Source organism: Maniola jurtina, chromosome 7, assembly GCF_905333055.1.
Source record: "Maniola jurtina chromosome 7, ilManJurt1.1, whole genome shotgun sequence".
NCBI lineage: Eukaryota > Metazoa > Arthropoda > Insecta > Lepidoptera > Nymphalidae > Maniola > Maniola jurtina.
In genome coordinates, this window is record NC_060035.1 from 12,042,687 (window position 1) to 12,059,423 (window position 16,737).

Below are 16,737 nucleotides of genomic sequence, written 5' to 3' on the forward strand. Positions count from 1 at the left end.
ATTCTTATGTGGTCGACCACCAATCTTCTCGCACGAAACGTTTTTGTTCAACCCTCCTGATATGAACCACTCAGTTGGAGAAAGGAAACGCAAGCGTTCTGGTGCAATAACGTTCGGAAACCGATTAGGGGATGGTTTTGATTAAACCTGCCATACCCCCTTCCAAGTTAGCCCGCTTTAATCTTACCTAGGGCTAATTATTATTTATCATAGAATAAAAATAAAAATAAATCACCCGGACAAAGCCGGGGCGGGTCAGTTAGTCATCATTTAACTAAGGGTTGTTTGCTGTATAGCTTAGGTAAATACTAGGCACTTTTAAGTCCTGGAAGTGTAATTTTTACTATCCGTACATAGAATTTTATCACCCCAGAAGGATTTGTCTGTTACTTATACTGTGAACGTACATAGTATAAAAGAAAAGGTCAAAGGGCAGTCCCTAGAGACTACAAGGTCATTGTCGATCATGTCGTAAAACGGAACTGCGAAAAATATTATGTGCCTATATCGTGTAGAAATCCTTTCTGTCTTTAACCCTTTTATAGTTTCATTAGAAGCTCGTATCTTCATGCTTTGATCGTCTCAAATTTTTGGCATCGAATTTCTTGCCAGGAATAAGACCTTCTGGGTTGGGTTGGGTCCACCCATTCCATAAGGCTCCAGAATGCACATGCTACACCAGGAAGGTTGTCATTCAAATGCTCTAAATTCTTATAACTACAGTTACTTTGGATTTAAACTAATTTTTCCGTGTAAAAATACTGTAGCTGCTTGACTCCGCAAAATCCAGAAACTAAAAACCTTTTTCAAAAATATATATTCTCCTTGTTTTTTCAAAGATTCCTATAATAAAGTCTTTCTTGTCTTTGTATGTTGTCGAATTCAAAAATCGATTCATCTTGTCATTGCAATCAAAAGACCAAGTAAAAGCAAAACAAAGGCTTGGACCGAGCAATTCGTTTTATTTTCCAATCCAAAATCCATTTAGCAATAAAATAAACACAAAAATGTGCATTCAATAAGAAAAGTAAACGGCAATTGATCAAAATTTGCATAAAAATGGCCGCCTAAATTAAAATTACGCATCAATCAACGTCAAGCAACCGATAAGGCACTCTCAATTTCGGGAGGAACCAACAACGATGGATAGGGATAGCTATGGTAAGCGTTATGATAAAATTATATTAAATAACGTGAACGTCTAAGTAAAATATTTCGTAGGCACATGGGTTAGGGCGATGACCCTTGGAGCCGAATAGGTACTTAATCCAAGAGTGGAGACTGCTACGACTAAGCGTAGGGTGGAGCACAACGGACAGACGATAATAGAGGGTGTCGAGAAATGGTTAAATATGGAAGGCTGAAGACCGAGTTTGCTGGCGATCATTATGGAAGGCCTATGTCGACAGTGGACCTCCATAGGATAGCAATGATAATGATACTTATTTTTGGGTAAGGTCTGACGAAATCACAAACACAATCTTTATGATAAATTATTATACTTTTATTTCAGATTTAAATTTATTAACTTTTACATTTGTGTCAAATAAATGTTGTTCCTCTTACGTTAGTATATTTTCGAATGTCGTCGTTTTAAAACCACTCTTACAGGTAACCTCTCCACGTTTATTAGCCACTCCCCTTTTTATCTTATCGTTATCCGCCAATCCAAATTGTACAATGAATAAACTTAGTGACTAATATACAAATCATCAAGCTCGTTTAACAAATCATCTAAGTAATAAAGATGTTTTCATCTTATATATTGATTACAAATATTATCCTTTATTATGCTACAATTCATCAACTAAAAACTATAAGAATTTTATATACAGTACGTTTATCGATCAGATGTTGAACAACTTCAGCCAATCAATGACGCCTTCTAATATGATGTTATGATTTGTTATGATTTGAGTGGCGCCAACTATGTTTTATAGATAATTAATATGGGCCAAGCTTACAGCTCGGCCATCCTGTTTTAAGCGAGTCTCATCGCTTTTAAAAAAAAATTAAAACTTAAGTAACATGTAAACTTCACAACCAAAATGACAAAGACTTAGTTCAACAAAACAAAAAAAAAATTAAGATAGTAATTAATTAAATTAATATTCTTGCTAACTTAACTAGAAGGAATATACAGTTTTATTGATACATTGGTATTGATTATGATTGCAACTTAATTTTAGAGCACTCGCAGCAACCCTTTCCATCCGATATAATTAGAAAATAGCAGATAAACTCAATTCAATTCCAAACTATTTACCCTCGCAACTTTACCTGCCAGTCTACAGTAGCACTCAAATTTAGCCTTTAATCTAAAATTCATTTTTCTGTTCTCTTCCGCTAATATTAAAATAAAAAGATGCAGACACTCTAAATTTATAAATAATTTTTCAAAAATCATAAAGATATCAAAAATTGCGAGACCAGTAGCAACTAAAGGAGGCCTCAATTTAATCAAAGAAGGTAGGTATATGCATAAAGTCCGAAGCATCAATTATAACTCACAAGCCAATATTTTACAGGAACACTCAATAGAGATTTGGGGATGAGCATGTAAAACTAATTACTAAAAACTACTTTAAAGGGTTTCAAGTATCTCAAAATAAATTGTTAAAAGTTCTGTTCCAACTAGACTCTCCTTCCCACTAAAGAATTATATAAGAAAACTGATGAACTATATTATATAAGTCAATTATACAAATTCAAAATATGTCTATTTGTTAGGAAAATACTATTAAAGTCCGTACATACACGCATCACTTTAAAGCTAAATCTCATAAATATGGTACACAAAACGAACATACCTATTATGCTACAATTACATAAAGCTAGGACTAATTATGGTATGTAAACTACCTAGCTCTACTACATAATGTACTTGCCGAAACTCATACTGGAGGAAAAATCTTTTACAAAGTTTAAAGTTTAATCAAACAGTGTCAAACACCATAGATATCTTAGCTAGATGTAGGTATAGTTTGTTAACGAATATAACGTGTTTTGACTTTTTATATTATTGTATAGTCACCATACCTTTAAAGATTATGTTTTCTTCTATATTTATATTTAGAATCGGGAGCGATTCTTAATATGAATATGTGTAAGTGAACTTCTTGTCCTTTTGATAAAATAAACTCTCTAAACTTAAAGTTAATCGCCGCCAGTTCTCGATTTAAATCACAAAACATTTTCATACACTTTCAACGCAATAGTTTTACGCACATATTTTCTTCTTCCCTTCTTATTGGAAAATCGCGGATTCCGAGCCTTGGCGCGTCTCTCTTCTACCGGGATACATATATGATTGTCCTTATTTCCCTCCAGATCCAAATTTTTAATGACCCTTATCCTAGGGTCCTTTCCCTCCAGATCCAAATTTTTAATGACCCTTATCCTAGGGTCCACCTCCTTCCTCCTATAGGACTTTTTGTCCATAGCCCGTAACCTCGGGGCTTTTCCATCCTTTCCTTCCTTGGGACTTTGTGTCCCTGACCCATACCTAGTTTTGGGTCTTCCTTTCCCTCATTTGTTCATTTCCAACATCCTTGGATCCTGCAAACATAAAACACTTTGAGTAGACCGTTCATTTAATTTTGTTTCATAAGCATCCATCATAATACAATCCGACCTAAGAGAAGTAATTTTACTTGGTAACCTAGAAAACCTATTATCATTATTATAATTTAGTTTTCTCCAGTTCCGTACCCCTCGAAGGGTGCCTACGAGACCCTATTTTCTAAACCTCTGCTCTCCGTCTGTCTGTCCGTCTGCACGTGCGTCACGGCCCGAACCGCGAACGGCGTATCGTGAACCGTGATAGATAGAGTTGAAAGGAACGTGATTACGGATGTATGAAAATCCTATGCCTGATTGCTTCCAATTCAAACTTTTTCTTTTAATGCAGATTACGCTTCCCATATTTCTTACAATTACCTATTGTTTTTTTTTTCTAGCAAAATCCACATTCTGAAGTACTAATGGACAATGTTAAACAAACGCCAGGGTACAGTAGTTGCGTCACTTGTGCCTCTTAACCATATAATATCTACATGCAAAAAGAATCTTTGATTTATAATTTCACATGATACTTATATATTTTATTTTAGCCATAATATGCACCATATGGCGTACTTTGTCGTTTCGAGTAACATAAGCAGAACTACCAAATTCGACCCTGGGAACGACACAGTCGCGACTCGCCGCCGAATGATACCTATTAGTTTATCATTAATTCCTTTTCATAGAGAAAAGCGATATCAACATAATAGCAGGAAAAAAATGAAATAAATATTCCGTTCGATACATCTCTATTCTCTACGACATCAAGATCTCTATCACAAGCTGATCGATCATAAAGATTAGAAGAAAGTAGGTACCTTATACATTATTTTATATGTTAACCGTAATGACCCGCATCTGTTCGATTTCCCTTTATTCGTTTCGTAAAAGATTCATCCTCGTACGTCCATCATCATCATCATCGTCATCTACATCGTCATCATCATAAGGTCACTGTTGAACATAAACCTTCCCTAGTAAGCACCACACGTACTGTCCTCAGCCTTCCTCATTCAACCCCTGGTTCCTATTGATACAAACCACTAAACCCCCCCCCCATCAAATGTGTACCTATCTACATCCATCCATCATACCCAAATGCCGTGCTGGTTGATGTGATGAGCGACAAAGTGTTAACCTCTTCAATACGTCATGGAACTGTAGGAATAGCCATGGAAGACCTCCAAACCGAACGTTGATATTTTGTGTAATTGGTCCCACGAGTCAAAAAAAAATATTCTTGTCCATAAAGGAACAAGCCACGATATAGATTCTTCTATCGGAACTTAAATATTCCAATCACTGCATGTATTCCAACTAATCAGTTTGCTACTGTATATTTGAAGTTGATAATAAATAAAAATGTTAGCTTAATTAAATTCCTATGATAATTCGATTTTTGGTGCATCAACCAGCTTCACCTATTATGTAAAATTAAATATATAAATTTTTTTTTTAAATTACCGGCTGTACATTTTAAACTAACCTAAGCAAAATATACTTTCTTACTAATAACTTAATCTTAAAAATTTTCAAAAGGATCCTTCCGCCTCAAATTAACTCAATGATAAAAATGAACAGGAAACTTTAAATGTTGTAAAATCCAGCCAATGCTTCGTACCTTGCCTTATTAATCCAATAGGTACTTCTTTGGATTTTGTCAAAACAAAATACTTTTACTTGTTGAGTGTATAATAAATAAATAATGTAATAAATCAATTAACTGTTAAAGCTAATAACTTTTACAGAAAGCGAACCTCATGATATCTCTTATGAGTTTTAAGCGTAAAATTACCACGCCGAAAACAAAACATGAGCTGACAGTATTCTTATTTGATATACGTAATCCAGTAATACTATATCTATCTACATAATTCGTAAATATGTATGTATAGTTTGTAAGTTACTATTTCACTTTATGCTGTTTCAATGCTTTAAGTTATTATTTTTATCTTTGTCTCATTTTTTTAGTTTAGCCTCATTCTATTTTTAAACTTACTATTTCGCTATAATACTTACAAGTAACCTCATCGAAGACTACACGGTCTTCTGATAACCCAACAAGCATTTATCCAACAGCTATCGCTTTCACCTGAACGGAGGTTCCCTGAAATATACTGAGATAACAATACCTAGTCGACACAACATGGATGTACAAGAGCGGCAACAAGCTATGACCTCCTCTAGTCATAACTATATCTTTATGATTGTAACATTTCAAACAGTGAAAGTATGTATAAACCACTTCGTCCATAGGACATGCGCTCTAAAGAATGTTAATATAATTATCAGCAACTAAAAGCTTGAAGAAACTAATAGGTACAACTTGTCTTTGAAGTATGAAAATATGCACATTTATCAAGTATACCAGTCCATCAAACATTAAAGTACGCATTTATAAAATGATAACTCACTTATTAATCAAGATAACTACCTGTTTATCAAACCTACCCTACCAAATATAAATAACTACTCACCAAATGTAATACTTTATAACTTAAGTAAAAATATGAAACAAATGTGCATCAACCACATACATACACTCTTCAAATTCATCCATTTATCAAAATGTTATATAATATAACCATTCACCAAATCCATTATATACTTAGTTCATTAAATAGTTTAGTCAAACTTTACTCCACTTGCCACGATTGCAAATTTTCCAAAATAATCAGCCGCAAACATTGCAGCTCATCTTACTTGATAATGCATCCCTCCCTCAGAAAAACAGGCATTAGGAATGTCTTTCCAAGACGCGCGAGAGACAGCCACCGTGGCTTTTCGCGAGATTTAATCCAAATTGAACTAATGCCTAAATAAATGATTTAATTAGAGGGCGATTGCTTTTGCAACCTCTAACCGTCCAATCAAACACCGAAAGTATTCAATAATCCGAGACGTAAATAAAAACCCGTCAGAACATCGTATTTATAAAAACAGAGACAAGAAAAAGATTCCTCCTCGCAATAGATCGCGTGACATCCAACAAGTGAATTATCGACTTTATTACACAACTTATCCTCAACATGTTTTACATCATTTCCTACAATTCCCTAACTACAACTTCATAATCCAACCAAAAATCAAACTAGATTTATCCCTCGGTCCCACATCTTTAATGCTTTTTTTTTCTGTTTGGGTAACTAAAACAAAAAAAAAATATATACTCATGTTATAAAACGTTGTCAAAGCTTTCCTGAACGCGCTAAATAAGCAAAAACATAAAATCAGGCGAAATGCCAGACCAGCCGAAAACCCTTCAATGCTTAATCAGCCTAAAAAAAAAAATTATGATCAATATTCATATTATTATCATGAGATACTACCGGCGCTCCTAAGCGAAATTTATAAGGCACCGCATTTCGATTTTATCAAATAGACTGATCAATTTCGAGAGCACAACAAACGTGGTTTCCTGAGAGTTTTGTTAACTAAATGCATATCGAAACTGAACTATCGCGAAGCGAGTCAAGCGAGCGTGAATTTTTTTTTAAAATATATTTCTGGGATAATGTCATGCCACAAACGCGAGCGTAGTGCAAAGATATTTGCCTAAAATTTCTTTCGTACAACAAAGAAAATAGTATTTTGGTAGTAGGTACTTATTATCGCGCCCTGCCCTAAGGGCAGTACTGTAGGTATATTACCATTTAAAAAAACTTACTCTAATTTTAATAGAACATTTGCCAGGAATTTAACCCGCCAAGCGATGTTAATCCAATAAAAACAAAATCATATTGCATTTAAATGCGGCAGTACACAGTTAATTGCGTGAATACAGGTAAAAAAAAAACCCCGCTGCCCATATACTATACCTACCTACTACTCGTAGTACTCAAATTATTGTGCCAGTATTAAAAGTAAATTAGCTGTTATCTAGCGTGGTAGACTACGGCCTAAACCCTTCTCATTCTGTGAGGAGACACTTGTTGCTCAGTAGTGGGCCGGCCATGGGTTGTTCATGGTGAGCTGTTATCAGCAAAGTTATGTTTGAAACTCAAACATTACGCGTTTCAAGTGGTAAAAATAGATAAATGAAAACATTTCTCCTCACTTTTGTAAAAAAAAACACTTATTTATGCACCCCGTATTTAAAACTATCTGACTACCTACCTACCATAATTTTAAATTTAGTTAAAGAATAACCAGATAAGATAAACCTACTTTTACACCCATTTTAGGATTTATATTTCTCAAAATGCTCAATTTATTAACCCTGGTCACTATTACTTTATTACAACGGATCACCTTCATTTTTATCAATTAACATTTTATATCCCCAATCACTCAGTAACCATTACAAGTAGAGGCGGATTATTTCACTGGCAGGCGTAAAACGAAAAGCTATTTCATGTAACTTTTTCTACCTTATCCCAAAGCGGTTTACAAAAAATAATAATTTCACAAAACAACATTCAAGATGCCCAATGAGTGCTGTGTGATAATATCGCGTCACTGTGTGCTAGAAAAAGGAAAACATCTATCTATACAATGAATGCAGCAAACGATTGAACCTAAATCCAGAAATTCACCTTCCGTAAAACAAAACCACTATGTGAAAATAAATCCCTATCGTAACTCTTAACCAAACTAATTCGGCACACGATTACAAGTGTGAAGATTGAAATACCACGTTCCGTGAGATATTCACCTGTGAAATCATTTAATGAGAAATAAAACCCCGGCAGGACATAGTAGATACATCCTGAAAACTATTTAAAAGTAACAATAACGCCCATCATTAACCACACTTTTTATATTGTTTAACACTATGTTCACTATCTATTCCATTGTACCCACGATACAGGATAACCTAGTGCGGGTACCACCAGAAACAGGAAAATTGTACAAGACTGTATTTTGTAAATAAACATTTTTCATTTTTCATTGTAAAATAAGCCTTCTAAATACCTCAATGTTATTTAAACCACAATTTGAAGGTCGATCGCATTTGTATAACCAATATACAAGATGAATTATAAACATGTGGGTAATTCTAGGTATCATAACGTTATATAATTTCCATTCCAACTCGGAGCAAAGCTTTTTAACAAAATGATAACTAAATGTAGAACAAACAAAACGAAAACCCACACAAATAAAAAAATAAAAAAAAAATTACCATTAATAGCTATCAATAAAAATAAAATCATGGAAAGATCCTACCCGTTTATCCAGAAATCCTTTGATGCCATGACTAGGTACTTTGATATATTGAGGCCCAAATATTGGCCTTGTGCTCCAAAATGTCTGTGGTCTACTAGACCTCCACTTCTTTCTCGTTCCTCTGTATATTTCCACTTGTTTCTCTGAGTCGTGAGCGTGACAAGAAAATATTATATTTTCTTGATGTCCCTCTTCTGACCTTTTGGGTAAGGTCTGACGAAATCACAAACACAATCTTTATGATAAATTATTATACTTTTATTTCAGATTTAAATTTATTAACTTTTACATTTGTGTCAAATAAATGTTGTTCCTCTTACGTTAGTATATTTTCGAATGTCGTCGTTTTAAAACCACTCTTACAGGTAACCTCTCCACGTTTATTAGCCACTCCCCTTTTTATCTTATCGTTATCCGCCAATCCAAATTGTACAATGAATAAACTTAGTGACTAATATACAAATCATCAAGCTCGTTTAACAAATCATCTAAGTAATAAAGATTTTTTCATCTTATATATTGATTACAAATATTATCCTTTATTATGCTACAATTCATCAACTAAAAACTATAAGAATTTTATATACAGTACGTTTATCGATCAGATGTTGAACAACTTCAGCCAATCAATGACGCCTTCTAATATGATGTTATGATTTGTTATGATTTGAGTGGCGCCAACTATGTTTTATAGATAATTAATATGGGCCAAGCTTACATTATACTAGCCATACACGATAACCTGAATTATTCATCATCATGATCAACTCACCGCCGCGTCGACTCACCACTGATCATGTGTCTCCTCTCAGAATGAGAAGGGTTTGACTATACTGACCAAGTGCGAATTGGCAGACCTCACTCAACTTCGAAAACATTATGGAGAACTCCCAGGCTGTAGGTTCTTTCACAATGTTTTACTTAACCGTTAAAGTAAATGTTAAAAATGCACATAGCTACGAAAATTTAAGAGGTGCGTGCCCGGGATTGAACCTCAGACCCCCGTCCAGGAGGCCGACGTCTTTACCACTAGACTATTAATTACTGCTTTCTTAACTACAAGGCTCTGACGGCATACTATTAACCAGTAATTATAAACCTGTCCATTGAACTGCGTGAAAAAGATTACGCAAGCGCACAGTTCGCGACAGTTAGGGAACTTCTAACTAAACGTCAATTCAATTCAATTCAATTTATTTATTTGCTGATACAGGTTATCTTATAGGTATAAATACATAATAATACTGTTCAAGCTGTACCACACCAAGTAACGTCGAGGCTTCGACGCCACTGGCAGGCGTCAAATGTTACATTTGACAGTACTTTTGACGCAGGTAGCTCTAAAGTAGCCTTATATTTCCTTGATTTTACGTCACTATAGCCTATACCTATGTCAATACCTATGTCAATATTTGACATAGGTACCGTCGATTCAGGGTCAAACATAGAGTTTCCTCACTCTGGTTCACTCTGGCAAGGCCACTACATTAGAGCGGACCGTGTCAACGCATTGCATTACAAAATCCTCTAACATTTCCATACGTCAACCATCCCACACTAGAGGCGGGTGACGGGTCCAACTCAGCGTACTAACGGATCGATGACATCGCAAAATTTTGTTTGGGTTTCATATAATCTCGCAGCCTACCGCCGTAGTTTGATATCTACAGTGTGACAATCGCAATCATTTCTGATTGGCCGACATCATGAATTTCAGCCAATAGTGAATTGGCTGAAATTCATTTCAGCAATTCATGATTGTAGCAATGATTGATACAAGTTTTTCGTAATAGACCAATTGTCTGCATGTCTATGTGTCGGTCTGTCTGTTTGATCTTTTCGCGACATAACCGATGAACCAATCAAGATTAAAATATCACAGCGATAGCTTGCGTCCTGGAAATGAACGCTATTCTGAATTAAGTTATCTTAGGCCCTGAGATAACTTATTTAATTAGCCCTAAGACTTAGGGCTGATTTTTCAATCGTCTAATTACTTTTTTTTTTTTGCTAAAAATTGGCTCTAAAGTCGCACAAAAAAACAGAACAAAGTCCACGAGGACAAAGTCACGGACATCTAGATTTAAATAAATAAAATTTAAAATCCAACGATAATCTTGGGTTATAAATGTTACAGAAAATAACACTCTTGACCTATCAGACACCACTGATGAATCTTCTTCATCCTCCAAATCTGGATTATTCCAAGGCAACCAGCCATTCGTACTAGATCTCCATGACATAAAGAAGGATGAACCAGCAAGAGAGAAAGTGACTCCAGGAGCTAAAGGCAAAAAGAACAAGCGGCGTGGCCGTCCTGTTGAGAATAAACCTGCATCAAACACGTCATCCTCTGCGTCGCTACCTACTACAGAGGCTGCTGGTAAAGAAGAGTTTTATGATGCGGACGGAAGTTTCCATGACGTAGCAGGTTTTAAAATCTACTAATTAATCCATACTTAATATTATAAATGCGAAAGTGTGTCTGTCTGTCCGTCTGTCTGTCTGCTACGTTTTCACGGCTCAACCGCTAAATTTTTCATAAAAACCGATTTTAATGAAATTTGGTACAGAGTTAGCTTACATCCCGGGGACGTACATAAACTACTTTTTATCCCGGAAAATCAAAGAGTTCCTACGGGATTCTTAAGGGTCCATCCATTTAACCGATAAAGGCACAGAGGTATCTTACACCCCGGAAAATGACTTCGGTAATTTTTTATCCCGGAAAAGCAAAGAGCTCCCATGGGATTTTTAAAAACGCAAATCCACGCGGATGGAGTCGCGGGCATCATCTAGTGATGAATAAATTAGCTAAGTAATTGTCTCAAAATTAAAGCTTTGTTTCAAATCTGATAGGTAAATTGTACAATTTTTCCTATAGTATATTTAATTGTTTACAACGCACATAGTTCCTAAAACTTAGAAGTGTGATCGAACCCCGTGCCCCGGCATTGGAGGATTTTCCGTAAAGTAAAGTAGCTTATTAAAGTATATTTCCTAGTAAAGTAACGCCTGATTCTATCCAATATTTAAAGTAGCTTATATCACTATCCAGGTGCTTAACACTATCCATGCCAAAAATCACGCTGATCCGTCGCTCCGTTGCGGCGTGATTGAAGGACAAACCAACAAACAAACACTTTCGCCTTTTTATTACTTATTAGTACCTATGATGTATTTCAGCGAAGGGCAGTCAAGCAAAACCAGCAGCGGTACTTGCGTTGGCTCTGGAGCAATCCGAACACAACCAAGACCCAAAATTGAGTCCTCAGACAACTACTTTAAATTCAGCCACACCGCGAGAGCCATCAAAAACTATTACTGTAATTTCTTACTCATGTTTTAAAAGCATTGAAAAGCTGAAATTTGGTATGATTTATTAATTGGCTTGATTATGATAAACTATGCCTACTCATATTATACCGGCATCCCACGGTGCGTGATATGCGGACGGGCGCGGACCAGCTCACACCGATACACTATGGGAAGTGTATCGTCCGTGGTAGCGAAGACACGTCGTGTTGTCGTCCAAGCCTTGCGCGGTGCATGTCTGTCCGTGATCGTCGGTCGTGCGTGATAATCCGCAGGATCACGCACCGTGGGAAGTCAGTATTACTTGGTAGCGGACCCACTTCTTTTTAATTCTAACTAAAACTTTGCTTTCAATTTTTTTAGAAACCTGTCCTACCTCCTAAGTGATAACCAAACAAGAAATCCATTCATGGTGTGTATTATTTTTAATATTATTTTGTTTTACTAGCAGCTACACGCGACTTTGTCTGACGTCATAAATGTTATCCTAGTCGTGTATCTAAATTGTAATTTCTAATATTGGTGCAAATACATTGAAATCCACTTAGAAGTTTGAAACTTATCAGATAAAACTTAAATGCAATGTCTTTATAATATGCAGTCGGCACACATTCTATATTATTTTTATCTCTTGAGTTTTAATAGAACCTATTCCTAATCATTTAATAATGATACCCTAACACACACACACACATACATACGACGCCAAAAACGCAAAATGCCTAAATAATAATATAATATTTTCTGTGTTTCTGTTATTTTTTCTGTTGTTTTTGTTATTTTATTGTTTAAAAATAGGATAAAATGTAAAAAATAAATAAATGAGAGTAGTATTAATGGGTACCTTTCATTTTAAGGGTTTCTTTACTTTTAGGGCCTTTTAGTTTTTGTTTTTTTTTTTTCAATTTTTACTATCAATTTCCCATTTATAATATCTAGTGATTTGGCATGTCGCGTTTATGGTAATATGCAAAGGCGTTCTGCAGTATCGTTTTACGGCTTTGGCATTTTGCGGTTTTGGTGTTGTGCATCTAAACGGCGGCGTTTAAATTTATACTTGGATTTCATTTTCTTTACAGATGAAGACAATCTGCACAGAGAAGATGACAACGAACGAAAAAAATTGTATTCTGAAAATAAATAAATAGTTGCAAATTGCCTTTTCTTTTGAGTAATATCAACTCTATCCCCATACGACTAGGTAAATTTTTCATAAATGATCTAGTGCAGGTTCCTTAAAGGCCTTTCGTTGAAGATGTTCCTAAAATTACAAGGGGCACCCTTTTTCAACATTTTCAACCAGTTTCAACCAGTGATAAAAAACCATTGATTTGATAGATAGCTAGGTCTATGGTCTTATCAATCAATCAATTTATTGCAAATTTAGGTTATATACATTGGTCTTATAATTGGTATCTAAGCTTATACTTAATAAGTACAACCAAATTTAGCCTTACGGCACGCAATATTTTCATATTTTACACAATTACAGTAATCAAATAGAATAAAATGAAATATAATGTCTAATAATAAAAATTAATTCTAATGTCAATGAAGAGAATCTTAACATCTGTCAAAGTCATATGCTATCTCTATGGCAACGTCAGTGGCATATAATACTCTGGTAATAGTCATGTAGTCAATGGTCAATACCTATCATATGACAATAAATTGACATCATAACTTGATACTAAAATTATTTGAGTGTTTACAAAACAATAAGCAGAATAATATATTGGCTAGTTTTGGTGCACCTTCGGAAGTCCCGTTATTGCGGGGCTTCCTGCAAATTTGTGAAGGTACTTGTCACAAAATACTGTCAACTTCCGCAGTTTCAGGACACTGCTTTGTTGTATTTTGCTGAGCTGTGCTATTTACACGACTGTTTTGTTTGCATACAATTTCTAAGATACTGAGCTGATAAAACTGATTTTATATTGTAAAGAGACGCTGCCATTCCTCTTTTAGTTGTGCGCCAGCCTTAAGGTCAGAGCACACATATCAACTCGGAAAAGGATCGCCACCATTTCAACTATACCCGCCCAGTATTATTTCTATGATGGAACTGCAACTAACAAGCTTACAAAAAGCGGGAAGGTGCGTGTTCAATTTGCAGTTCCGGCGCCTACGGCTTGTCCCCGCGCTTACGTCTCTCCATAGGTCTCTTCATCCACACATGCCTGTGTGCGGTCAGTGAGCTGTAAGCGCAGCGTCGCGTCGTCTAGCCTTAGCCGAGTCGACGCGACGTATCGGAGCTGCTGATCCGCTTTTTCATTAAGTACACGCCTGGTTGACGGCGAGGCGAAAGGTGGTAAAGGGAAATACGGTGATGTTCCCTTTCTGAGTTGATATGTGTGCTGTCACCTTTAAAGTATTTTTGTAAAGATCCATATAATAGTTGTTGTAGTATGGGTTGCCTGGAAGAGATCACTTTAGTAATAAGGTCACCCTTTGTTTGTAAATCTATCCTGTATTTTATTCTTTACTAGCCGATGCCCGCGACTTCGCCCGCGTGGATTTAGGTTTTTCGGATTCCCGTGGGAACTCTTTGATTTTCCGGGATAAAAAGTAGCCTATGTGCTAATCCAGGATATTATCTATCTCCATTTCAAATTTCAGCCAAATCCGTCAAGTAGTTTTTGCGTGAAGGAGTAACAAACATACACACACACACACACACACACACACACACACACACACACACACACACACACCCACACACATACAAACTTTCGCCTTTATAATATTAGTGTGATCATGGTTTTAAGCAATGAAGTGGTTTAGATAAATAAATATAAATAATAGAAATTTCGTCACTTCACAGTAATGGACAGACTTATTCATCGTAAAACTAAGAACAAAAAACCAGCACCCAAACCTAAAACAACCAAGAAACGGCAAAGTGATGGTAATACTTTTTTACATAATGTACAGAAGTTTTAGTTAACCCCCCATTAAATTATACTTCCACTAGTTACCGACCATGACATCGCTTGGTGGAAATGTCAATCCTCTTTATGCTCTATCCCGTGGGAATTTCAAATATCCGGCATTATCACTTGTCTGCATTATTAAGAGAATTTCTTGTGCACAGCTGCAAAGCTTTCTAGATCCAGGGTTTGGTTGGGCATTGATGAGTTAGTATCAGTTGTATGCATTTATTCTATCTCAAAAATAATAAACTCCTTATGCATTGACTCATAATAATAATTTTATTTACAATACAGGACCGACTTGTTCTAAGTTCCTGACTGAACTTTCCAGAAAGCTTGCGCTAAAAAAGAGACAGGAAGAAGAATCACCAAAGAATATTGTGGGTAAGTAATGTTTTTGAAACTTAATGGGTTAGTAAGTATAATTATTTTTAAAGCTCTCCGTGTGTTTTTTTTAGAAACGATTATCGAAAGCATCACTAATGCCCTGCCTGTGAAATTTTCGAAAAAATCTCCATCGAAAAGAGACTCTCCCATGAAAATTGAAACTTTAAAAACATATGCCCCTGAACTTTTGCCAAATGATACTTTATCAGTCCCGCCTACAATTCAAAACAATGAAAAAATTCTTCCATTAAGTGAAGAAGTGCCAACAATAAGTACTGAAAGACTAACAAAAACAAGAGGTTTTAGAATGCCAAAAATGCCCTTGGTTAGCAGCGAAGTATTTAAACAGTCTGAAATGAAGGTAAAGGTGGTAAAAGAGGATGTAGCTGTGAACACTGGCGGGGAACATGATGTTGCAAGTGAAATAGCCAAACACGTCGGTACTCTGCGAAAGATATCATTGATAGCAGAAGAGTTTAATCAGAAAACAGGTATTAATACAGTCTGTACATACAGATCTTAATACAGTCCATCTGTAGGTATGTATGGTTAGATACAAATATGCTTGTACTGCTTTTACCTACAAAACCTACAAAAGGGTAAATAAATAGATGCCATCATTGCAGATTGGAGATTGCTCACGTAGTACCATCAAATAGATATACCTATCAATCTCTTGCGCATGTACTAGGTTAATGGTCTATTAACTTTAAACAAACTGTTCTATACAAGCTTTTGGCTGCGATATAATCCGCGTTCATTTTGTATTTTTTTACGACGAACAATGACGAACAGGGGTTCATCTCCGCGTTGGAAGCTATCAAATTTTGTCGAAATCGGTTCAAGCAGCAGTTAAGTCGTAAAAAGGAACAGATTCAGCATTTAGAATAATAAATACTATAAATCAATAATATTGAAAAATTGATTCCATCAATAATTGCCACGTGAATATGTTTTTTAATATAATTATTTGCATGTTTCAGCTAAAAATTTAAAAGAAATAGTCGATAGTGTCCAAGCAGACCTTTTGAAAAAACTAGAAGAAGCACAAGCAGAGCACAAAGCTTCAATATTAGCAAATCAAATGATGATGAATGAGCAAAAAGAACCTCAAGAACAAGCATTATAGAAGAAAATATGAAAAAGCTAAGTGACAAGAAATGATTTGTCATAACTATATATCTATGGTCATAACCATGATGTGAAAGAAAATAACAACAAAGTTCGGTTCTTCAAAATTGTTTAAAATGTATAAAAATCAAATAAAAATAAATAAAACAACACTGTAAAAACAGTTTTTAAATTAAACCCTATATATCCAGTGCGAACTCTTAATTACCTATAATATATATAATACCTATAATATATA

General features: G+C 35.3%; 1 protein-coding gene across 1 annotated transcript; it reads left to right on the forward strand.

The window, feature by feature from the left end:
- Positions 1-883: 883 nt before the first annotated feature.
- On the forward strand, positions 884-16,707 carry LOC123866674. The gene is made up of 6 exons (XM_045908358.1): positions 884-1,161; positions 10,871-11,164; positions 14,873-14,956; positions 15,276-15,365; positions 15,440-15,859; positions 16,352-16,707. Exons 1-6 carry the CDS (start codon positions 1,143-1,145, stop codon positions 16,495-16,497), a joined length of 1,053 nt encoding a protein of 350 aa, XP_045764314.1. The 5' UTR covers positions 884-1,142; the 3' UTR covers positions 16,498-16,707.
- The last annotated feature ends 30 nt before the right edge of the window (positions 16,708-16,737 follow it).

What these genes read in the sequence shown, in the direction of transcription:
- LOC123866674 (XM_045908358.1), top strand. An exon ending in AAGTTTCCATGACGTAGCAG is followed by an intron (nt 11,165 to 14,872) that starts GTTTTAAAATCT and finishes GTCACTTCACAG; the next exon opens with TAATGGACAGACTTATTCAT. An exon ending in AGAGTTTAATCAGAAAACAG is followed by an intron (nt 15,860 to 16,351) that starts GTATTAATACAG and finishes TGCATGTTTCAG; the next exon opens with CTAAAAATTTAAAAGAAATA.